General features: G+C 33.5%; 2 protein-coding genes across 3 annotated transcripts; both read right to left on the bottom strand.

Annotated features, from left to right (window-relative positions):
- Window positions 1-2,338: 2,338 nt before the first annotated feature.
- LOC133175920 (galanin-like G-protein coupled receptor npr-9) lies at window positions 2,339-10,856 on the bottom strand. 2 transcript variants are annotated; one of them, XM_061311058.1, is made up of 4 exons: window positions 10,408-10,856; window positions 9,314-9,449; window positions 7,269-7,441; window positions 2,339-2,763 (listed from the first exon to the last, which is right to left on the bottom strand). In XM_061311058.1, exons 1-4 carry the CDS (start codon window positions 10,708-10,710, stop codon window positions 2,479-2,481), a joined length of 897 nt encoding a protein of 298 aa, XP_061167042.1. In that variant the 5' UTR covers window positions 10,711-10,856; the 3' UTR covers window positions 2,339-2,478. The 2 variants fall into 2 exon arrangements, with proteins under 2 accessions (XP_061167042.1, XP_061167043.1); XM_061311059.1 differs by lacking the exon at window positions 7,269-7,441 and having other exon boundaries at window positions 2,600-2,763.
- Window positions 10,857-17,152: 6,296 nt separating this feature from the next.
- On the bottom strand, window positions 17,153-25,662 carry LOC133175921 (kiSS-1 receptor-like). The gene is made up of 4 exons (XM_061311060.1): window positions 25,228-25,662; window positions 24,649-24,784; window positions 24,259-24,431; window positions 17,153-18,561 (listed from the first exon to the last, which is right to left on the bottom strand). The coding sequence occupies exons 1-4, from the start codon at window positions 25,525-25,527 to the stop codon at window positions 18,274-18,276; spliced, it is 897 nt and encodes a 298-aa protein (XP_061167044.1). The 5' UTR covers window positions 25,528-25,662; the 3' UTR covers window positions 17,153-18,273.
- Between the last annotated feature and the right edge of the window lie 563 nt (window positions 25,663-26,225).

The following is a 26,225-nucleotide window of genomic DNA, read 5'->3' as shown; positions in this document are numbered from 1 at the left end:
CCCAAATCCAACTTTGACAGAGAAATCTATAATTGTTCTAAACCAGGGGGATATCTGCAGACTTTAAAGCATGAAATATTTTCATCAGCCATGATGCATTTGTTAGATATGACGTCATGAAAATGGCGTCAATTTAAATTTTACGGACTTATATAAAAGAAAAAGGTGTATATGTCGATATTTTGAGTAAAAGGCACCGAGCGCAGGTCTGCTCCAACTCAATGTTTTGATATAAGGTGAAGAATGATAATGTCAATGAAATATGTGAATATTGTCATGGATTTTCAAAACTGTAGGAGGAGTCACAGGCACTTGGGGTATGGACCCCCCTTTCCATTTTTTTTCTTTTTAAATCTGGGATCAAGTCACCTTTTTCCTATTTTTGTATTCTAATATGCACCATGTGTTATCGATAATGTAACCATTTTGTCTCTATAAGCTGTTTTTAAATACCCCCCCCCCCGGTATATCGTTTTCGACTGGTACATAAATACTCTCTTTTTATGTATCAGTCGAAAACGATATATTTAAAAACAGCTTATAGAGGGTTACACTATCGATAACACATAGTGCATATTAGAATACAAAAATAGGAAAAAGGTGACTTGATCCCAGATTTAAAGTATATCGTTTTCGACTGGTACATAAATACTCTCTTTTTATGTATCAGTCGAAAACGATATATTTAAAAACAGCTTATAGAGACAAAATGGTTACACTATCGATAACACATAGTGCATATTAGAATACAAAAATAGGAAAAAGGTGACTTGATCCCAGATTTAAAGTATATCGTTTTCGACTGGTACATAAATACTCTCTTTTTATGTATCAGTCGAAAACGATATATTTAAAAACAGCTTATAGAGACAAAATGGTTACACTATCGATAACACATAGTGCATATTAGAATACAAAAATAGGAAAAAGGTGACTTGATCCCAGATTTAAAAAGGAAAAAAAAGGGGGGGGGGGGGGGTCCATACCCCAAGTGCCTGTGGGAGGAGTAGTGTTTTAAAGGAATTTCACAGAAATTTCTATTTTTAGTAACCTTGGCAACACTGTTCATCGAAAACTAAAACCGATGCACTAAATAATGTATCTTAGTGTAGTCTACTTGTGTGCAAAGTTATATTGAAACCAGACCAAAACTGTAGCAGGAGTAGCGTTTTAAAGGTATTTCACAGACATTTCTATTTTCAGTAACCACGGCAACACCGTTCATCTAAATCAAAAACTGATGCACTTAATTATGTATCTTAGTGTAGTCTACTTGTATGCCAAATTATATCTAAATCGGACCAAAACTGTAGCAGGAGTAGCGTTTTAAAATAATTTCACAGAAATTTCTATTTTTAGTAACCAAGGCAACACCGTTCATCGAAATTAAAAACTGATGCATTAAATTATGTATCGTAGTATAGTCTACTTGTGTGCCAAGTTAACTTGAAATCAGACCAAAATTGTGGGAGGAGTAGCATTTTAAAGGAATTTTACAGAAATTTCTAATTTTAGTAACCATGGCAACATCATTCATCAAAATCAAAAACTGATGCACTAAATTATGTATCTTATTGTAGTTTACCTGTGTGCCAAGTAATACTGAAATTAGACCTTAACTGTAGGAGGAGTAGTGTTTTGAAAAATTGTTTTACAGACAGACGGACAGACAACTAGACGGACGGACGACGGACACCTTACTATCGCATAAACTCTTCTGGTCTCTGACCAGTAGAGCTAAAAATGAAATTTTGTCCACTTTGTCCTCTTTCTGAAAAATAACGCAAAATCGAAATAGTTTGTGACGACATAGAAACAAAACTTGCAAATAACATACTTCGAAACTATAGTATTTTTGTGAATTCTGTTTTTCATACAATATATACAATTCAGCACATTTCAAGAAATTTTCAAAATTTTACTTTTTGGGAGGCAAAAAACGCTTATACCGCATAACTCTTTTAGCTTTCCTCACAATTCCATGTCTTTGACTATTGCAAGGTATTGAAATAGGCCTAGTTCACCATTAACTCCTTATGTTAAAGTAAGACTGGGATCAAAAGTGAGCTCGTCTAAGTTTTATGGTCCCAGAAAGTTAAAACCAATTATTGAAGAAGAAAAAAATGAGATTTCATGAAAAGAAAGTTATTTTCACCACAGGCTTTTGAAAACAATTGTGAATAAAGTTAAATGGTTTCAATGTAAATACATGTAACAAACTTCTCTCTCTCCCTCTCTCTCTCTCTAAATACATGTAAATACATTTACAATGACATTACATCTTGCGGAATGTTTTTTTTTAACTTATGCAAGTCGCATGACAGACTGTGATAACAAAAAGACTTCAGCAATTTTATATGACGAGTGGCCATTCCGAAACTAGAGTTGTCTTTGCGAAAAAATTCATTTGTGCTTAAAGATTAAAAACGAAAAGATACCTTTTAGCAGTTACTAGTACAGTGCAGTGCTGGACAAATTCTAAACACGACCATGTCTGACCTTTAATTTAGTTTCAAATGCTTTTCTGATCTTCTTGTTCATGAACGCATACACAAAAGGATTTATGCAAGAATTAGCATATGATAAAGTACTCGCAAATATTTTAAATTTAAGTAACTGCGCAGAAAATGTAAAATTGGGATCTAAGGTCCACCACATGACTAGAACTTGTATCGGACCCCAAGAAAAGGCAAACAGGAGAATTAAAACAGCCACCATCTTTGCCGTTCTCCTAGTTTTCTTCATTGGTGGTGTTCCCTCTGTCTAATAAGACAAAAAAAAAATTGGAATTAACTTCCTTTCCTATGGAATTCCATATGCGACAGCCAACTGCTTCCTGCCAACTGCTTACTGTCAACTGCCAGCTGCTAATTGCCAACTGCTCACTGCTTATGTATGATATTGCCTATCTTGTTATATAATATCTTTAATACTCATGCTTGAATAAAGAAAAAATCTATAAATCCTGTGATAGCAAGAAAAGAACGGCGAACGATAGTATTATTCTGTTTATTATCTCCAAGTCCAAATTTTCAAAATTTAACATATTTGAACGATTCTTCATATTTATATAGCTATTTATGTGAATTTTCATAAAACATAACTTATTTGGGAAAACAAAGAGAGATAAGTCTCTAATTTGGTAAAGCTTGTGTTTTCACTATAGAAATCAACGGAAAACGGAAATTTATTTTCAAAACTTCCCCCCCCCCACCTTCTGTGAAACAACAATTCCTTTTTGCAGGTGTTATGAATTATTATTTCACAAAATCATATCAAAGGCGTTGTTTTAAGGGGAGATGGGAGGGGGGCATATGTTTACAGACTAAATACAGGAAAATAGTCATTTTTTTATTTCCAATTTCATATGAGATAACAAATAAAAAATAAACTTTATCAATTCAATCTGATATGTTGAAATTTTACATAACTTAAAATTTTACATAAGTTAAACTTGCGGAGACATTTAAGAGTCATGAGTAATAGAAATCTGGTGATGTTTTAAAGCCTGGTTTCAATTGATAAAATTTTCTACCCCCTTATGGAGGGAGTTGTAAATAAGAACAATTAACTTTTGACACTGGTTTTTAAAATTATTAATCCATTACTAATGAACTTTTCTTTGCAATCAAACAAGTTATAATGGCCAAATTGCCATTTATTTTGAATTAAATGGATGTAAAATGTAGGCGGGAATCGAGAGTTAGCTTGCATAAATCTTACAATAATGACGAAAATTTGCGGATTTAGGAAAGGAGTAAATCGGAGAAAGAAGTATTTCTTCTTAAAACCAAAACATTTAATTCCCACATTTCCTTGCAGGCAAATAATTCGAGAGCTTTTTGGGGTGGGTGAGGGGATGGTGGGGATTGTGGGGTTCACATACGATAAAAGAACAAACTTTTAGCAGGGTCTTGGGTAACATTTGTTGGCATATAAATTTATGCTAGAAATATTACTTAATTTTAAAATAATTTAACATATGCCAAGGGTAAATCTTTTAGTGTTTCTTTTTACCCTATAAAAGGAATCCGTATTTGTGAATTTTTATATGTGTCTTATTAAATCGTTTAATGGCTAATGTTAGAGTAAAAGCATTGGTGGTGGTGGTGGTGGTGTCTCCCCCAATAAATTGCCAGCATATACTATACAGTAGTGCTCCCTCAATAACGGTGCCTAGTGACTTTTTAGGGATTTCTGTTGGGTTGTGCCCCCCCCCCCCCCATTGGAAATTGCTTCCTTGCCTAAGATCAGCTGTTTTACATAGAGTAAAATTAATCCTTGTATTAGGATTTTTCTTAGACTAAGTATTTCTGCATGGTATAATGCATATACCAACAAATGTAACCTAGGATCCTACTACAAGTTTGCCCCCCCCCCATTTTTCTGACGTTATATAAGATTTTAATCTTCCCCCTTCAGAAAAAGCTATTGAATTATTTGCATGCAAGGAAATGTGGGAATATTTTGTTTAAATGTTTTGTATTTAAGAAGAAAAACTCCTTCCTCCTATTTATTTCTTCTTAGCTCGCCTTTCTGAATTCGCCAATATTTGTTATTATATTCAAGCATGCGTATTAAAGATATTAAAGACAACAAAACAGGTAATATCATCTATGAGCAGTAAAAAGCTGGCAGTTGGCAGTTGGCAGTAAGCAGTGAGCAGTTGGCTGTCGTATATGGAATTCCATACTTTCCCCTATTTTTTTTTTTTGTTTACGTTATTTTTAAAAGACTTTTTTAAAAAAAAAGCTTTAGCTGTTCAATTTCTAGTATGCAAAAGATTTCATAGTTTAACTGAGCGATCACTGAATATGCGAATTAGGTCATTCCAAGTTTTTTCTTTGTTTAGCGTCCATCCTAAATTCGAAAACCTATCTTTCTCACAGGTACTTGTTGACAGGAACACCCCCACCCCCAACCCCCAACCACCCCCAAATTCAACCCCGAGGTTTGTTGGACATTTTTTCACAAATTATATTTATTACACTTATTCATCATGTTTACCATAGGAAAAAATCGCGAAAACCCCAAAATAATCGTTCCACACAAAAATACCCCGCTATACATTATAAGAGAGATGCGTTTCAAAGATTTGTATTTGTTTATTTTAATTTGTTTGTTTTTATTTTCATAACCTCAAAACCAATCCGTCCGCGGACGCTAAACGTAGGGAAAAAAACTTGGAATAGTATTATTATGCATTATTTTAAAAGCTTTACGCGGCAACATTGAACAATTACAGGGGTCTTTTATATGTAATCTAAATAAAAAATGAGATGTTAGTATTTACGATCCTTCATCACAATTTGAAGAAGGGCCACCTTTTGTTTCAAGTTAAATATACAGTTAATATTTCGAAAAAGTCTTTATTTTATTCCAAACTAGATGGTGGAGAAAGAAATAAAAGTTTTGATACCTTTACAATGCCTTTTAATCAACCTAGAAATTAGAGTGAATTAATAGCGATTCTCTGTAACCACTTAAACTTTTTTGCCACGCATGGTCACCGATTTTGATGAAACTTTGCCCATTATTACAACTTGACACCAGAAACATATATCAAATAAAATTTCGTTGCTATGTGTCTTGGTTGCCATGGTAAAAGCCAGAAAAGTTGAAAAAAATTGATATTTTCAGCTACTTTGAATATTTATTAAGCCCTAATAAAGACTAAGAAAAACAAACAAACTATTCTCACAAAAACATGACACCTTGTTGCAACTTATGCTGTAAAGAAACTATTTAGAATTTATCTCTAAGTAAGTGGTAATCATGGGTACATTTGGAATACATTTTAGATGCTGAAAAACGCTCAATATACACTAATGATAGATGTTACATGATCAACTCCATCAACAACTAAAGAAAAACGATAAAAATATTTGACCTTAAGTAATTAGGTATTGGCAATATTATTCTAAAAATAACTTTCATGGTTGCCATGGTAACACAGTGTAACCATGCAAAATCTGTTGCTAAGATTGGGTTAATGCTTCTATCTTGAGGAAAAACAATAAAATTCATGACTGGCACATATAAATTTACATCCTTAGGACCTTGCAACACCGACAACATAAGCAAAATTGGAATTTTAAAATTGTTACTTTGCAGTGTAACCATGGAAACAACGTACCAGTTGTTTAAAGTGATATTTTTTTTTTTTTTTTTTTTTGCTGCTTTAGAAATTTACTTACCTTTTAATCAAGGAACATATTATTTGACTCACCTTGAATAGTACTTTTCAGGTAGAACTAAAGTTGAATATCATATATTGATAAAGTTTGTTGAAAAATACAACACTGTTGCTATTGTTATCAAGAAGGGAAAGTGTTCGATTTTGTTAATTTTATATAAATATTAAATCGTATGTGCCAGCTTTTTGCATCCAGTAAGAGATTGGGTGGTAGTCAAAATTAAAAGTCAGCTAGGTTAGTAGTTCATATATATCAATCATAAAAGTTTTGGAAATCTACATACAAGGGTACGTATCCAAGGAAACAGAATATTTTTCAGATTTTTATGCATATTTTTTCGGCTAATTTCCATAGCAACGCTCTATTTAAAGAATTGAATTTGAATTTTGAAATGTAAAAATTAGCTTCACACCAACGCCTTTAAAATTTGATCATGAGTTATATAGAAATATGCTTTTTAAAAAGATAGGATAAGATTAAAACACTAAGAGGGTAAATTTAAAATCCCTTTGTGGTATTAAAACCATGGCAACCATTGCCAACTTATAAGAAATATTATATTTCGTCCTTGGTATATGTTACAAGGATCTCTTTTCTATTACTTGCTTGCATTTCAACCTATAATTGTTTTTATTCTTAAGTGTATGACTTTATAAAATTAAATGAACAAAATTATTACTTTTGAATACTTTGTTTCCATGGTAAGTATGTAATAGTTGATTTACCAAACATGTTTATCATGCATTTAAGACATCAGGCCTTCAACTTTCAGAAACAGTCATTGCCACGTGTTTGCTTTGCTGCAAATGTTAACTGTGGGACTCTGAACATGTTGAAAAATGCCATTTTTCAAAATTTAGGACATGTTGCTATGGTAACCATGACACGAAGCAACCAATTTTTGCCTGATTTGAGTTTACGGTATCAAAGACTTTCATCAATTCATCAATGCAGAGAGGAATCGTTATCTAAGTCACAGGTGCTTGGGCACCTAAAAGGCTAGTTTTATGTTATATTTTGTATTGGGGGGGGGGGGGGTCCCGTCCCCAAGCACCTGTGATCTAGGTATACCTTTTGAAGCATCTCCTTGTTTCTTCTATGTAAAACAACGAGGATTTTCGCATAACAAGCTATGATGACAAGCAGAGGAATCCCGAATGAAGTCAAAACGATTCCCACGACCGTTGCTTTTGATAAATCCGAGTTATAGGAGAGTGCAGGTGGCATCGACAAAACAACAGACACTATAAAGGAAAAAAATGTGAATTTTATGCATCCGTATCAAAGATTCGGAGGCATTAAGTTTTTGCTCTTCCGTCCGTCTGTCTCATTGTCCGCAAAAACTTATAACCTTGCCCAAAAGTTTTGATTGGTTGGAATTATCATATTTCTTGTGACAAGACCTATCTTTGGATACTAACATATTTGACCTCTTGACCTTGGCGTTTGACTCACTTTTGCAAAACATTATCAAACTTTAACCTTGGCCACAACTTTTGAACGGTTGGGGCTAGGGCTTTCATACTTAAAGTGACACCGTGACGGAAAAGCGCGAAAACCGACAAAAGTAGAATTTATGCATGACAAATGCAAATTTTGTTCAGTTCTTGAAAGTAATATAGGTTTCAGAAAATTACAGGTTTCAGAACCTAAAAAATCCACTTTAATGGAGAAAAATAAAAGTAAAAAAATCTTTGTATAACCCAGCACAAAAAGATATGCTTCACTTCTTCCTCTTTATTGTATGCATGCGCTGAAAAGTTCAAGAATTTACCATGGTTTCAATTCCATAGATATATATGTCGGATGACCTAGAATTTTTATACAATCTTCAAAAAAGATTATCAGAACTTATTTTTCACTTTTACTTGCTCCAATTTAATGTTATTTACAAGTTTCACGCTAAAAATAAAGGACGCCAAACCTTGATATTGTGGACATTGACGATAAAAACAAAGGGATCATAGATAAAACATTTGTTTTTCCGGCACTTACATTTTGCAGCTTTTTTCTTCCTTTACAGTGCAGTTGAGTTGCCAAAACCTCGCTATATTCATATTTCACATAAATCTTTTGTTTTGTGATACAACTTTCTTAAAAGAAACACATGATTTTGAATCATTATGTAATTTTAAAGGGCCTGGACTCAGTTGCATTGTTTACATTTTTCACTATATATTTTTATTTAAAATAACTTCAGTTTAATGATTTAAACTTACAAAAATATTCTAAGAATTCAATGACAACGACATTCTCCATAACATCACGTACGTCAAACATCTGTGTTTGTAAACAGGACACGCGCTCTGTTATTCTTAGTGTTGACCTTTTACCAGGTGAGTCTGCACACATCACTGAGCACGGACTGACAATACAGGTGAGTTGGTTTTGCTTTCTCGCATTTCTACTCTGAACTCTCTATATTATAGCTTTCATATTTTCATTAATACACAACGAAATTTCTACTTTTCTTAAGTATTATGGATAAAGTTCACTTTGTGAAAGTGTAAGTATACCGGTGTGTGTCAATCAAACGCGTCCCGAAAATAGTAGTTTTAATTATTTCCAGATAAAAGATTTTCTTAACACGCTTTTAATATATTTCGATGTGAAATGCTCTAGCAACATATATGTCATGATATCATTTAGAATTTTTTTTTTTAAAAATATGAGCTTCAAATCCGTGTTCCAGCCCCTTTATCGTGTATTTTTTCATATAAGACATTTCCTTGCGTATGAATATTTTTGACCTTCTCACCTTGGAGTTTGACCTTCTTTTGTAAAACTTTGACCTTGGCCATAAGTTTTGAATGGTTGGAGCTAGAAATTTTTAATTTCAGGCGTTCATATTCCTTGTGATAAGACTTTTCAAATGGGTACCAACATTTTTTTATCTTTTGACCTTGGAGTTTGAATTGCATTTGAGAAACTATCACCTTTGCTATTAACTGCCATACGGTGGCATCAGTGCTATACAAACACATCTTGTTTGGTACATGTACTCCTGGTTATTTGTTTTATTATTTGAGTATATAAAATTATGCGTCTTAATCGGAGAAAATTTCATGTTGAAAATGATTGTTTTAAGTTTTCATGGTAGATACAAGATTTCTCACCAATCCAGACTCCAGTGAAGACAAGAACCGATGTTTTCGTTGTCCTCCAATTCAGTGACTTCACTGGATACACAATCGCCAGGTATCTGTCAATGGTCATTGCCATCAACGTCCAACACGTCACATGGACTGTTGTCTGTGTAAAAAATTACAACTGTGAACAGCGACATTTTGCTCCATTTTATTTTACGCGACATCTGCCCTTGCCAATTTAAAAAAAGGGAGAGAATTCAACAAAGACAGGTTTATCTCTCTCTTTAAAAAAAAAAAACCAAAAAAAAAAACCAAAAAAAAAAAAAAAAAAAAAAACCTAACTTCACTGAAATGAATAGTTTCTGTTGTTATAAATAACAACTGCAAAAGCGAAGATACATGTATATGCTTTTTAACCTCTATTCCAAAAAAAGCTTTTTTAACCTCTATTCCAGTCGGCCGCGTGGCGCGGTGGTTAGAGCGTCTGCTCTATAGTCGCTGAGTAGGGAGCTGATCCTTTCGTCGCGGGTTCGAATCCAATACGAGACCGGTCCTTCGGATGAGACCGTATAAACCGAGGTCCCGTGTCGCAGTAGGTGTTGGCACGAAAAAGATCCCTCACTGCTCAATGGCTCTGAGTGCCGAGCATAGGTATAAATTTGCAGCCCTCCACCGGCATATATTTATATGAGTGAAAAATTCTCGAGAGAAACGTTAAACAACAAACAAACAAACAAAACCTCTATTTCATCGGCTTAAATGTAGGATTGTTTAAAAAACGCAATTTAACAAAAGTTTCATTCAAAACACAAATATCCTTTAGAATATAGGAAGGCTGAATAATGACTGGTTTTTTTTAAAGCAAAAACTTTGGACCACACCTTCCATTTTGATTTTTGTTTATCGTAAGTTATTCATCATAGACACATATGCTGGTCCTAGGGGAGAGATCTTGGTACATAATATCGGTTGTGGTTACTCAAATAGAGGCTTTAGTATCCCATCTAACATGTAGGATTAGTCTTCAGAATTGTTCATATTCTACTCAGAGACTGTATTGTTTAAATTGACTTTCGAGCATCATCACTGTTCGTTTTCTTCACATTTAATTCTTTACTTACATCCTGCAAAAATTCGACAAAAGGGCGTCCAGCGTCTTCAAACAACGTTGGAACATTGCTCGTGATGGAAGCCAGGGTCAAAGGCACGACTACAGTTAAGAAAGTGAGGTCTGCAATCGCCAGACTCAAGATGTAAATAATGGTCGCCGATTTCACTGTGAATCTGCATATAATATATATGGTTAAAGTATTCCCCAAATCTCCAACAACAACTAACGCTGTCCATATAATGATTAGCGCTATTTTGTCCTCATAAGAGTCCAGCAAAGTCATGGCTCCATTCATTGCTGTGGAATTATCCATAGTTCATGTATGAAAATTAATTAAGTTCGGAATTTGATAACAAACTAACACCTGTTCAAATACTAGTTCTCACTGTTTTGATAAGCAAATGTGCAAATCAAACTAGAAACTAATCCGAAACTTTGATGCAGAATTTCCTAATAAATTCCATGAAACCATCTAAATATACCGGCTGAATTAAGTGTTTTGCATGTATTATGAACAATGTATATCAATTGTTTAGGTACAATAATGATCTTTTGTGTTATTTGTATAGAGTATCCTGTTCTCAATACATTTAATTTTACTTCCGCCAAGGATGATACAATATAGTTTCTGTCTTCATACTATTAAGCCTTCATCCGTGCCATCGAGAAAGACTCTGCAAAGATCTAGTCACGAGGAACATAAAAGCTACGAACGGCCAGAACCTAATCACATTGAACGTATCTGTTCTACCGTTCCCATTGTTGAGACTTATAAATACGGATTCCTTCGTCGTTTTTTTATCTATAGACTGTATGTTGCTTGACCTTCGAAAATATTGCACAATTATATTTCATTTCACTTTGCAGCTCACACAATTAAGCACAAGCGCCTCTACCTATACGTCATACCCCTTAACTTACATTTCCCTTATCCCTTTCTTTTTTCAAACAACTGATGCAAAAAGAACGACGTCATCCTAACAACCAGACATGTCTTAAACTTATTAGGATCCGACACTCTAAATGAAGCATTTGGTCAATTGCTTACATATCATAACTAATTAAGAGTGTTTCGGCAGTATTAATAGCACATGTCATTTCGTATTTGTAATAAAGCCCGACTCGTCAGGAGTGCACCTTATGCATAAATCAATCAATGTTTTTGAACTTCATTTGATTTTTTTAATTTGGATCTGATGATCAGATCACCTATATTCTTGTGTTTACTGTATGCATCCATAGGAGCAGGGGGTGTTGTGAATAAGTCTTTGCATACTTCGTCATGTTGTCTGTAATCCCAATATTTCATAAGTCGTTTCCTTGACCCTTTTATACATGGGTCAAACTTGGTGACCATAACGTTGGGCCTTTTTATCATTTTCACTACTGCAACTAAAAGGCACGGAGGCAACAAAACCCTGAGGATGTACTGAGTTGTACTGAGAAAATACTGAGTGGCACCGAGACTGCTACTGAGAGACTGAGGTAGTTTTGAGTAGCACTGAGGTTTCCACTGTGGTCACTGAGGTAATACTGAGAGGCACTCTGTTGGCACTGAGGGATACTGAGGTGGCTCTGAGGACACTGGGCTGATACTGAGTAGCCCTGAGGTTTTCACTGGGGTTACTGAGGTAATTCTGAGTGACTCTGCGGTCAATTTTCAGATTAATAAAAGCATGAGAACATATCAGCAAATTCAAAGATGGTTTAATGACTTTTTTAAACAGATAAGAATTAAGTAGAGTATTAGAAAATATTGATAAATTTCTTATTATAAATATAAACTCTAATCATTAAGATTTAGTGATTTAATCATTGTATGCAAAGAAAATCAGAAATCAACATTTTTAATGCATTGTTAAAAATTGGTAATTTTTTATCATAAATACTTCATCCTTTAGTGAGTTTTATTAAATAAAAATCCTAACACGTAGACAAGGATTTATTTAATTCACCAATGTAGATCTTATTAAAACATAAAAATTCTACAAATTTGATTATCTATGATTTAGAATAGCCAGCAGTATTCAAATATTTTAAAGTAAATAACAAAATTCATTATACATGAAAATGTAGAGAATGTAATATTTTTATGGAATGTTTAAATTATTTTTTCCTGAAATTTTACATAAAATATTAAATTTTGAAGAGAATTAAAAGTTATGAAATATAAGAAAATCTGCATCTACCAACAAAACAAGTGCACTTTGAGGAAACTTTAAAATTATTAAAAATAATGTTAACTTGCTTCTATTTTGAGTGGCAAGCGTTACAAAATATGTATAGTATCAGGTATATGTACGATGATAACATGACATCTACATATCACAATCATAGTATGAATATTGTTTAACATTTTGCAGTTGTTTTCAGTTTAATTTAAATTTTTCTACAATGTATTTTAAAAGGCTTTTTAGGTGACAGGTACGTTATCATGATTACAAATATCTCCATTACTTGACAGTTTACATTCAAAATTTGCAGAAAATTTTTAGTGTTTCTTCGGCATGTACAGTCGATTTCGAAATTATTTTACTGAAAAGTTAGGACGTTTGATATAAAAACAAAATATAAATAAATAAATAAATAAGGAAATAAACCTTAGAAACGCGCAACGTATAAACAGCGTTTACGTCAAGAACAACGCCTTCGGAACAACGATAGCCCTTTCTGTCTTATTGACTCATATGTATGTCCCCTGTACACTGAAAATAAAATTAACTCTAAAAATTGTCATTCTAGTTGGTAATTGGGGCATGATTTGATCAAATATGTACAAATTCATTCATAAATAGGTGGCAAATTTTGTTAGCTTTACTGTCATCTAATTTCACTAAAGACATGAATGAAAGAAAAAATTCTGGACTTCATCGTGAATATGATACTTTATCATGATTCTTAATTCTTTATTATTAATTATGTTCCATAACTTTTCAATGGAAAAACATTGGAATTTTCTACTTCACACAAATATTACTTATGACCTGAAAGTGTGTCATGACGTCATTCCGACCTTGAAAATTTCAATTTCAATTTCACTGGCAGAAAAAATATTTAATTCTTGTCTAGTTCGTGGATATATTGAAAGTTGATACTTCAAACAAAGATTACTCGTAACCTGAAAAATATGTCATATCCTTCACCCAGTGTTCAAAATAGAAAATCTTTTTAATGGAGAATTATTGGAAGTCTATACTTTACACAAAGATAATTATGACTAGAAGATGTATGATTTTCTTGAAGTAATCTCATTTTGGCAAGTTAATTAGGAAAATGTATAAATGGGTGCCATAAAAATTGCAGGGCGGGGGTAGATAATGGGGGGGTTGTTATAATTTTGTGCGTTATCTCACATTACTTCTAGTTTACATATAGTATATTTAGATTCCACATTTATTTTGCATATAAAATGTGTGGAAAGCGAAAGCATTTAAACACAATAAGATGGACAGGGGTCAAAAGGTTTAAAGTTTGCATTTTCTTTTGACGTCACAAACGTTGAATGCCGTGCAAGTGCAACGTCTCGATCTTGGAAATGGTTGTGGATTCCGTTGCATGTTGGCTCTGGCCAGCAATCAACTGCTCATCCAGATAGATTGCTGGCCAGATCCAACAACCATGCTCAAGATCGAGGTAACTCCAGACAAACTAACAGGAGCATATCCTGGCATGTCAAATATCAAAATCTTTTTCAAATGTATTTCAAACTCCAAGGTCAAGAATTGAAAAAAGTTTAAACCAAAGAATACACCAGTAAAATGTAATAGCCTTGATACCGTACCAATCATTCAGAAAATAAGGCCAAGGTAAAAGTTTTCCAAAATGTAGGTCTTACTCTCAATGTCATAAGGACGGAAAATAATGGTACCAAAGGAAAGGTCTTCTCAGAAGAAATTCATAAGTGGAAAATAGCACCTGTTCAAAAGTAATAAGCAAGGTTAAAGTTTCTTTTTTTAATGCTGATCAAACTCCAAGGCCATGAGTAAAAATAGATGGTGCCTCCAAAACGGGCTTGTCACAAGGAATACACGTGTGATATATGAAAATCCTAGCAACCATAAGTTAGAAATTATGGCCATTGTTAAAGTTTTTCAAAAGTAGGTCAAACTCAAAATCTGAGGTTAAAAATATTGTTACGAAAGGAAAGATCTGGACGCGGTTAAAGCTAAAAAAATTCAAAAATAGGTAAAACTCCAAGGTCAAGGTCAAAAGGTTAAATGTATTGGTACGCAAAGAAAGGTCATGTCACAAGAAATACACATGTGAAAAATAAAAGCCAGAGCAACTATTGTTCAAACTTTATATACAAGGTTAAAGTTTTTGCAGAAAAACAAAAGACAAACGGACGGACAGAGCAAAAACTACATGAATAAGCCCCGATCTTCTATTACGGGTTCATAAAACACAAGAAATTCAATCCACAGTTACTAGTTGTCACAATTCATGCCCATAATTGTTTCCATATATTTTTATCAACATACTGTATAACTAATATTTATTGCCCAGTATCTTCTCTATACTTTTGAGCTTGTTTAGCAGGTTTTACCCGGCGATTTAAATCCCGTACTATTCAGAAATCAGATTGAGCATAGCAATTGACCAGAGCAGTCGTGTTTCAGACAGCTCAAGATTCCCCCTGTATGTACATATGCATGTTTGATATTAACGACCAGAGATCCACCTATTCTACAGCTGTTCAAGGTAAGTTTACTTTACTTATTATTATTAGTTATATGGTTTATAGCCTGTTTTTATTCCTGAGATGGCCACAGAGATTTGTTCTATATTTTCGTAAGTTAGATTCAAAGTAGTATTTGTTCATGTAATGTATATTTATTATAAGTAAGAGTGTATGAGATATACATGAATGCATACAAGTAGATATGGTATATGTACAAAGTATGGCGTATAGTATTCGTCTCAAAGTAAAGTAATTGTCTACAAGTACAACACTTAGTCAATGTGTGAACGTAAAAGAGCTGTAAAGTAAAGTGAGTTAATGAAGTATATGTACAGTGCAGTAAAATGCAACTTTGTATAATGCAGTTAAAGGCAAGTTAGTGTATGTATAATACAGTAAAATGCAAATTATTGAATGTACAGTAAAATGTTGAAGTATGAGCAAAGTGTATTAAAGTATATTATGTCTGTATCTAACTGTACCTGTCTGTATCTAACTATGATTTATGTTATAGGTCCCATTAAGCCAGTTAGACATTTAGGGCCATTCATGCTGATGGTACAATGTGTGTTTGTAAAACCTGTAAATAAAGAAGTCTATCTTATCAAATTGTCTTGTGATATTGAAAATCGCAAGCCACCTGTGACACTAGACAGACTAAACCAATTGCTGAAATTAATTTGCCGAAAATGTCATAAATTTGACTAAGTTTAACAAAACAACAATCTTCAATTTTGTTTCTGGAGTCACTGTTTTGGGTTTTAGCAGAACCAGCACAAGTTTTGTCTTGTCCTGGATACAGTACTACGTATGCTGGAAAACATTCTTCCATGGTTCTACCTTTTCAAGTGTCCAGTTACACGTTCTTGAGTGTTTCGTGTAAGGGAAACTTAGCCATCAGTTCCAAGTCTTGTTTCCCTATTGTCTCGTTCTAAATTTTAAATTTGTTTCCAGTTATGTATTACAAGTCATGAGGCAAATTTTATATTTACCCCTATACAGTTTATCTAAAGTTTAGAAAAGAAGTCCTTTAGAATGGAAGTATCCACCTTTTTTATATACCAAAGAAAACAAAACTTATTCAGCAGTTCATCAATAATTCGTCGATCAATAAGGACGTAGCTCAAGTGTCAGGAGGACCTGCTCGAGGATAAGCCAGTCTGTTGGATTATTAACAAGTCAGTAAAACACGGTTCTACTGCAGGCACATGTATTTCCAGTGGTGTATATTCCTTTCTGCTAATGTGTAGGCTAGTGTGAAGTTACAGATTTAACCTGATGTGGAAAGTATGGGTAGGAAAGGAGCGGGTAGCCCCCTCTCGGTAGGGATTGGGGGGGGGGGGGTTCGAAGTGACCTTTTTTGCGAACTCTAAGACTTCTACAATTGTCATCTACGCTTTGACCAGTGAAAATAATATTGTAAACATTTTTTTTCCCTTTTTTTCATGATATGCAGACCACTTAACAAAATTAAAAACTCTTAACTTATCCTTTACTCTGCTTAGAAAATATGGAAACTTCCTTACTAAATTATCTAAATACGAACGAAACGTTTAATTTCTTATTAACCAAAAATATTTCCAGTAACTTATTTCATTTCCTGCACTAATCATGGATCCTATGCTGTTGTCGATGGTTTTGAAACTGTCTGATGCAGACTTAATATAACAGCTGAATTTTGGGTTTAAAAAAATTCCAGCTTTAGGAAAAGTTTTGTCATTAAATACATGTATATGTAAAAGTACGGATTGCTAAGAATGTTTTTCTGGCATTTGCAACAAAATAAAATTAATAAATTTATAAGAATTATTATCATCTTTTCTACCCTTTTTTCAACCACCTTTTTTTTATCTCTGAGAAAATGTTGTGTAGGCTACAGCCTTACTATCTATATGGAATATACGCCACTGATTTCTTGGACTGATTCAGTGTCGCTGTTGCGGAGACGCAAAGAAGGATTAAGTTCTACCTTGTCCTAATCTTAAGCGTACAAAAGAGCAAGAGCAGATATCTACAAATCCCACCTTCATCAACACATTTTAAAGTTGCAGAACAGATAAAACCATACCAGTAATGAAGGAAATCAATTTTATTCAACAAAACCTGATACCACACAAACTTCTTTCCTTCAGCTTCGAACAATAACCAAGAGTAACTTGAATCCTTTCATGTGATTACAAAGTTGATCAGGACTTCTCAATTTAAGACAACGACAAATTTAAATATCGAATTCTTTCGTTAAAGCTGTTTTGTAACTATATGTATAGATACATAAATTAATTCAACAAGACTTATTTTGTCTAATCCATCTTTCACTCATTCTCAATATCCTATCTGCTATTGTTTAGTTTTATCATTGATAAGTTACATACAATCTTTGTTAATCATTAAGTCCTAGTCGTCGGAACGTTCCGATATAATTTTTCGACTTCCATCCATGGTATATTTAAGTGTCATTGTTGCCTGGAAAGTTTACTCTTATTAATACAGTTGTCGAAAATGCGGTCTTGATGAAGGAGTCCTATTCCGATGACACACATGACATGTCCAAAACAGCAATAGTCAAAGACTCTCTATAGGAGGTCATATCCTTGTAGCAGATTACAAAAACGCTTGTATATATATCTTAGCTCAGAATAGACTGTTCTTAAGATGCAAGATGATAACCGAGAACTTGTTAAAACTGATGTTTTGAGTTTGGATGGTGAGAAGAATTTTTTTTTTTAATTATTATTTTACTTTTTGGGGGGGGGGGGGGGGGAGATTGATTTCTCACGCAGTTTATTTTCAGTCTTAATCTGAAACAAAGCTTTGAAAGTGACCTTACTTTTCTATGTTACAGATGATTATTAGTCATCTTAATTTACTATTACTCAAGTTTACTACGTAAATAATCGCAGTACGAGCATTTTAATTGACATCCTTTCAAGAAATATTAGAAACCAGTGTGACAGATATCCCATTTGTTATTAAGAGCCTTTGCAATGAGACTTAGCCCGAAAAGGCCAGATTCCATTTTTATCACCAATTTTTGCAAATGGAAGCACAGGTTCTTTATTTATTGACTTTCGTGGAAAAGTTACATCCTTATAATTCAACTGTGGCACAGTGTTTTACCAGTGAAGTTCCGGTCACTGTGATCGTATAAATATTTCCTTATGGGAGATTTTGACAATAAAATTATATCCAACCAATTTATTCCATATATATGCATTTCGTTCGAAATCTTGCTGCCAATGCTGTCCTTATCCTCTTATTCATGAACGCATACACAAACGGATTTATGCAAGAATTAGCATATGATAAAGTGTGAGCAAATATTTCAAAATAAAACAACTCCATAGAATGTGGAAAACTTGGATCCAGATTCCTCCACATGAACAGAACTTGTATTGGACCCCAGGAACAAGCAAACAAGAGGATCAAAACAGCAACCATCTTGATCACTCTCCTGGTTTTCTTCATTCTTTTTCTTTCTTCTACCTGTAAAGAAACAAACTATGATTATTTTCGATGATTTAAGACAAAGACCTTAAACAGCTTCAGTATATGTATTCAAACGTTTTCATTCTTTTACTGAACGATCACTGAATATATATTATTTTTATCGCAAATCTTGCTTGAAAGTATACACTACGACCGAAATAGTGATGCGTTGAGTGACGACACTGTTGAATCTGACTGAAATACAATTGAATCTGACTGACACGCCATTGCGATATCCAACAAAGAATCTGATTGGTGCATTTTTATAGGTCCGCCCACATTCTCAAATGTATATTGTCGAAAACGTGGAATGTTTCCAAGAAAGATAGAAAACGGGCAAAAGCGCTTATGTATGTAAGTGGGACGATGCAATACCTTATTAAATGATTGTGAGTGTTGGTAAACTGTAAAATGGTCTTTCAAATAAAATCTCTGCCAGGAATGGCAGGAGTTGACTTCATACTCAGATGATGCATCTTCACATGTACCCGGGGCATATTTCTGCGATTGAAAAACACTGCCGTTTTTTTCCCCGTTTTTCTTCTTCAGTACATCAATAAAATTAAACGTACTTAGATTCGGTGAATATTGTTTAATTATTTTTTTTTAACATGCAAGTATATATGATATTTATTACTTCATAATGAATATATAAATAATATTCGCCGTTGCAGTAAAAATTGCACTGAAAAAACACAAGCATTTCGATTTTTCTGGTCGCTTGTTTATTGCCATGACGGCCGTTAAAATGGGTATGCAGTAGCACACACACATTTGAAACATGGTATTTTTGACAGTTGTGGTAATAAAAACAAACTTTTGAATGAAGTTTGTTTTACCAGCTATGAATATATATATATTTTTCAATAACAAGTGCTCAGGTATCAGCTGGGTATGCGAGATATCCCGGATTCTGCTTAACAATAATACCCGAGTTTTTAATTTGCTTGAGTTTACCTACCCAATGTAATAGTTCACTTGTTTACACTCACTAGGGACTAAAACATAAAAGAAAAAGATTTTTAGTGCGCCGAAAAGTCGCACAGACTATTCAATTTAACGAACACCGAAAATGGAAAATGCGTCAATTTATTGCAGAGGAAATCGGCAGATACATGTAGGATAAAACAGTTTTCGTCATTGAACAATATACATGTACCGTATGTGAAAGGAATATCACATGCTGAAATTATTCTCTTTAGAGAAGTGGACAGGCTTTCGCCTACATCCACTTCTCTTCGCAAGCCTTCATGTTTTGATTCTGGAAAACGTGTAAATCTCGAACCGGTGACGGTCTACACTTCAACTGACATTTCGTCTAAAATACGTCTGAATGTACGTAATAGACGTGTTATATTAACAATTCTAACATAAATACACACAATTGTCACAAGAAAACTGACCTTTAAGTATTGTTAATCCATTTTCACAAGTTCTCCATCCCGGATTTAAATTATGTGCAAGTAACTCTTGAAGTATTCAAAAATCTCTAATTCGGATAAAAATGGAAACTATTTTTACAAAATAATAATGAAACGAGAGAAATCGTTTACTCTGTTTAAACTAACGAGACAGTATTTCCTCAAGTTTCGTTCAAATTCTTTTGATCTTTGTTTAAATTTTTTTCATTTCTCGGGAAAGGTAGAGTTAATATCGTTTAAAAATAAAAGAAAATTTTTTTTTAGTATTGTCAGTGTGGAAATAATGAAGTATTTTTAAAGCTCAAATTTACATTTAAATTGTATTAAAATAGTAAAAATAAGTAAAGGTAATAAAGTTAATTTTGAATAATAAGCTAAATCAGAAGTGAATTGTCAAACACTTTTTTTAACATTAAAATACGTCTTCGCCAATTTTTCCAAATTATCCGACTTAAAATTTTCAATTTTTTCTAATAAGCTGTGGTAGATAATCATTAGTTTAAATCCGGGATGGAGAACTTGTGAAAATGGATTAGGAATACTTAAAAGTCAGTTTTCTTGTGACAATTGTGTGTATTTATGTTAAAATTGATAATATAACACGTCTATTACGTACATTCAGACGTATTTTAGACGAACTGTCAGTTGAAGTGTAGACCGTCACCGGTTCGAGATTTACACGTTTTCCAGAATCAAAACATGAAGGCTTGCGAAGAGAAGTGGATGTAGGCGAAAGCCTGTCCACTTCTCTAAAGAGAATAATGCTGAAATATGATTTTATGGTTTGTTTCTTTTTTCTTTAGTTCAAAAAGTCAACGTTAGCTTTCAACCATCAAACATGGATTGGCTAGGCCGTTGGACGCTTTCCAAATATATTTAGCAAAGGATACCGCACGAGAGTGGGCGGGTCCTAATCCACCAATTAAAATGCATGTTTTATAAAATGCAACCCGTGATTCAAATTGTTCAATTATCAAATCCAATAGTGTCATCACTCAACGCAACGCTATTTCGGTCGAAGTGTATACTTTCAAGCGAGATTTGCGATATTAATAAATCATTACAATACTTTATATCTGTGAGGATTTGGCGTTCTATTCTTTATATTAATTACCAAATTAAGAAGCATATTAGCTCGTATAATGTCCCACTGGAGTGTCTTTGAATACCTGTCAGCTTTGAACAATCGTTTTGACTGTAATTCGCAAGAAAGAAATGTAACGTCACTTGCACAATAACAAAGTGACCCGAGGGTCATATTGTTATGATCCATAATCACAAGTTTAAGGAGAGTAAATTTTTATTAAATTTAAATGTTTCGATTAATATTGCTTTTAAAGCAAAATATTCATCTTTAGGAAAAAATAAGATAGGCCACATTTTAACTTGTATCCACTCTTATGTAAGTCTTCCATATACTAAATGCATTACCAGTCTGAAATTACAGAATTTAATTAATGAAGTAAATTATGTTTATTTTAAAAGAGGGGGGATGTAAATTTTGGCCCACGATTGGAACTTTTTAAATTTATTTTCAAAACAACAAATATTATTATTTTAGTGCATAGCGTTTTTGATAAACTAAATAAAAATTAGCTGCCAACTTTTAGGTATAGAAAAGGGACCCGGGTAAAATAATCTGAAATGTCAATGGTTAGGTTTGTCATGTTGTAAATTTTGTATTTACTGCCACCCTGTAAATTCAAAATTTAGAACTTGACATATTAAAGCAAATCAATGGGGGTTATTCCATTCCCTGGATATGGAAACAATCAAATAGCTTTAAATAAAAACCCCAAAGTTCTCTTTGTACCCCCTGTCCCTGAAACGACAAAGGATCATGTACCTCAAAAATGAATGAAAACTGTTTCCCTGGACCATATATAATTTTGTTTCTTGTGTCATTATGTATCTAATGGTATAAAAGTTATGAACCCTTGGAGGTCATCACCATCCCCTTGAAGTTGAAATGTTCACAATATGACCTGCATCCAATTCAAAAGTGCAACAATGATAAGATTGCATGACATTCCGTACATGATTTTGGGTCAACCACCCTTCTAGAATTAGGAATGAAATTCATTCAGAGAGACGCACTATTAAACTTTGTGCACATTTTTGTATATTATCACATTTTTTATGTCAAAACAAAGTATTGGTTTGCATACATGAACAATCTGGGGTCTGGGAAGGGGAAAAGGGAAAGGAGTTATCTTTTTATGTCTTTTCATGTCTTAATTGTTGAAAACTCCTAAAATCTGTGAATATTAATTAACCCCACTTCTCACTTGTCATCATTATTAACACTTCTCGCAACTTTATTAGTCAATAGATATAGATAAAAGTCATACTATGGTGTTATATTATACATTGTCAGCTTTGAACTATTATGAAAACAAAGCATAAAATTGCTTTTAAAATATTGTAGTTCTTTCCGAGCACTTGCGATCATAAGTTTTTAGCATAAGGCTATAGACCTGGTGTATTTATTCTCTTTCCTTTTTTCTTTCTTTCTGACATCTACTTGGGCCAAAAATTAAAATGGAATAATATCAGAATTTTTTTCTAAATTGATCAAATTTCTAGGATTTTATACTGTGTAATTCCTTCTGCAGCTAGAATGATACCCCTCACAGATGTGTAAAAAAAAAAAAAGTTTACTCACAATTATTTGATCTACAACAAATTATAAAAGGTCACAGCCAAAAGTCTTTATTGCAGCCCGGAGGACCGGGCTGCTCTATGCATATAAGTTTAAGTGTTGGTATATGGGGATTGAGGTGGGAGAAGTTATTCAGAATTAAAGGTTTTCTAAACATTAAAAAGATTGTTAATCAGAATGTTCTTTCCCTTTATAAATTACGAGATACACAATATATTTACTTCCATGAAGTGAATCTGTAAAAATATATATGTTTTTCATATTTAATATACAAAGTTGCTTATCATTTACTATCGAAAAAACGACAGGTCCCTTTTTTTAGAACATCGAATTTTACTTATCGCATAAAAACGTAAAAATGTACTTTACACAGTTCGTGTTTTATATTCTTAAAGTGAAAGATATTTTTGAAAATAGGTGATGCATGTGTCTGGTTTCAAATTATATTTTATGAAGCCAACATTTACTTGTGGAATTGATAAAGTTTAAAAGAGTATCGTTTTTGTTCGATTTTCATCCGACTATAAGTTTTCAAAATATTCTCGACTATCGTCTCCATCATTTAGACGCATGCCTTTTTCACACATATCGAAGCGGTTTGATGATAAAGACTCATTTCCATTGTTTACTTTATTTATTTCCCGGGCGATAATTGATGGTTACATCAATGTTTTCTTGTCATGATTTGTTATGAATGTCACATGGAACTCCTATTACTTAAGAACATGAAAGTTCTTCACTTACATCCCTTAGAAAATACACGACTGTGTTCAGAGTATGCAAGAATGAATTAAATTATGCTTAATAATTTGAAAACAACTCACTGAAGCCTCAACTGATTTTTTGAGGCAGGTAAACCTACCCCTCAGGGTATTATTATCATACATGAGCCTCTACAAAAGTTTTAACTTATGTGAAACTTCATGATATAGTGTTAATTCAAGTTTGTCCAAATCATGACTTCTGGGAACCAAAGTCTTTTTGTATAGAAAATGTCATTTTTCAACCCCTATTTGACCCCAAGGGTGAAAATGAAAATTCCGAAATCTAATTGCACATCTACAGGACACGACCAATCATCTTCCAAAAGATGGATAGGCTACTGCGTAAAATGTAAGAGGAGTTCTGGGAATCAGTTTTTTGAAGATAAAGTGTCATTTTTTGGCCCCCGTTTTGCCCCTTGTGTAATATTTTAAATTCTTAAAATTTATTGCATATCTACAGGACACCATCTATCATATTCCAAAAGATTAATTGGTTACTGCTTAAAATAAAAGAGGAGTTTGAGGAAAAAGAAAGTGTAGCAAACGGACGGACGGATGGACCAGGGTTACAATATCCCCGAATTTCCTTTAGAACATGCGGGTATAATCACTCACATGCCGGATGCCGGTGAGGGGCTTCAAATTTAGACATTAACTTATTATTCAGGCACAATAAAAAGTGAAGGTTGTAAGCGTGCCAACGCCTATCGTGACACAGAAACTCGGTTTTTAAGAATGGATCTGTTCATAAAAATCTGACTGAAAATAAATATGATTACATGAGTTCGATTTTTTTTTCATTTCAAAACATATATCTGATAAACAAGAGGGAATTAATTAGGTATACCTTTTGAAGCATCTCCTTGTCTCTCTTGTGTAAGACAACAAGAATTTTTGCATAACAAGCTATGATGACAAGCAGAGGGATTCCGAATGACGTCAGACTGACTCCCACACCCAATTCATTCGACAACACCGATTCATGGAGGACTGCATATGGTATCGACAAAACAACAGACACTAAAACAATAAATAGAAATATTATTGCTTTTTCAGTCTCTAACTGCTTAATAAATTGATGTATACAAAATAATTCATCTTTATCGTAGAACTGTATTTTCAAAATTTTCTTGCTTTTGATGACCGATGACCCAGTTAACAAAAAGAGGAAAATTTCATTCGGTAAAAGTTTGATTCTGAATCTATAGTTGAGAAGCATATTTGCAAGATTTCTCACCAATCCAGACTCCAGTAAAGACAAGGACCGATGTTTTCGTTGTCCTCCAATTCAATGACTTCACTGGATACACAATCGCCAGGTATCTATCAATGGTCATCGCCATCAACGTCCAACACGTCACATGCGCTGCTGTCTGTGTAAAAGTATCTATCGTTATCAACATCGTCAAACTTACTGTAACGAATATAATTTCTATGTTGGTTTTTCTTTAATAATCACTTCTTTTAGGGTGAAAATATCAATAGCTTTCAAACTTTATTTCATCAATTCAAAACACAGGATTTTTATTTCATTGGCAACAATGTTAACATGGAAGAAAGATTTATATAGAACACATTTATCCTTTTGAATCCAGCAAGGCTGTATAATAGCTGGAATCTTTCATTTGAGCAGAAACCTCGGACAAGAGTACCAATTTTGATTTGTTTGTCGTCAGTTATTAATGTCACAGACACGCATTCATACTCTTTGAGGGAGATATTGGAACATAACATCAGTTGTGGTCATTTATGTAGAGGTTTCTCTTAGCATAAAATATCTAACAGGGAATTATATTTTTGAAAACATTTTACTTACATTCTGCAAAAATCCAACAAGAGGGTGTAGGTCTATAAGCAACGTCGGGAGGTTGATCGTGATACCAACCAGGGCCGAAGGCACCACTACAGTTAGGAAAGTGAGGTCTGCAATCGCCAGACTTAAGATGTAAATAATGGTCGCCGATTTCACTGTGAATCTGCATATAATGTATATGGTTAAAGTATTCCCCACATCTCCAACAACAACTAACGCTGTCCATATGATGATTAGTGCTACATTGTACTCATTAGAGTCCACCAAACTAGCCTTGGTTCCGTTCATTGTGGAATTATTCATATTTCATGTATGAAAATTGATTAAGTTAATTTGGAATTTGTTAACAAACTAATTCTGTTCAAATAGTAGCTCTCTCTATTTTGTTAAGCAAATCAAACTAGAAACTAATCCGAAACTTTGATACAGAATTTCCTAATAAAGTCCTTGAATCTAAATATGCCGGCTGAATTAAGTGTTTTGCATGTATTTTGAACAATGTATCATTCGCTTACATACAATAATGATCTTTTGTGTTATATGTATACAGTATCCTGTTCTCAATATATTCAATTTTGCTTCCGCCAAGGATGATACAATATAAGTTTCTGTCTTCATACTATTAAGCCTTCATCCGTGCCATTGAGAAAGACTCTGCAAAGATCTAGTCACGAGGAACATAAAGGCTACGAACGGCCAGAACCTAATCACACGTTGAACGTATATGTTCTACCGTTCCAATTGTTGAGACTTATAAATACGGATTCCTTCGTCGTTTTTTATCTATAGACTGTATGTTGCTTGACCTTCGAAAATATTGCACACTTATATTTCATTTCACTTTACGGCTCACACAATTAAGCACAAGCGCCTCTACCTATACGTCATACCCCCTAACTAACATTTCCCTTATCCCTTTCGTTCTACTGATGCTGATGCAAAAAAAAAAAACCAAAAAACAAAACAAAAAACAAAAAACAAACAAACAAAAACAAAATAAA

This window comes from Saccostrea echinata, unplaced genomic scaffold, assembly GCF_033153115.1.
Source record: "Saccostrea echinata isolate AGI-Se365-2 ecotype Australia unplaced genomic scaffold, CSIRO_AGI_Sech_v1 ptg000064l, whole genome shotgun sequence".
NCBI classification, from domain to species: domain Eukaryota; kingdom Metazoa; phylum Mollusca; class Bivalvia; order Ostreida; family Ostreidae; genus Saccostrea; species Saccostrea echinata.
The sequence above is the reverse complement of the archived record's forward strand: the minus strand, read 5'-3'. Positions and strand labels throughout refer to the sequence as shown.

Coding starts and splice junctions, on each gene's coding strand:
- LOC133175920 (XM_061311058.1), bottom strand. CDS start 10,710: ATGGATAATTCCACAGCAATGAATGGAGCCATGACTTTGCTGGACTCT. Junction 9,450..10,407: donor TTGTCGAATTTTTGCAGGAT/GTAAGTAAAGAA, acceptor TTTTTTACACAG/ACAACAGTCCATGTGACGTG. Junction 2,764..7,268: donor ACAAGGAGATGCTTCAAAAG/GTATACCTAGAT, acceptor TTGTCTTATTAG/ACAGAGGGAACACCACCAAT.
- LOC133175921 (XM_061311060.1), bottom strand. CDS start 25,527: ATGAATAATTCCACAATGAACGGAACCAAGGCTAGTTTGGTGGACTCT. Junction 24,785..25,227: donor TTGTTGGATTTTTGCAGAAT/GTAAGTAAAATG, acceptor ACTTTTACACAG/ACAGCAGCGCATGTGACGTG. Junction 24,432..24,648: donor CTTTACTGGAGTCTGGATTG/GTGAGAAATCTT, acceptor TTATTGTTTTAG/TGTCTGTTGTTTTGTCGATA.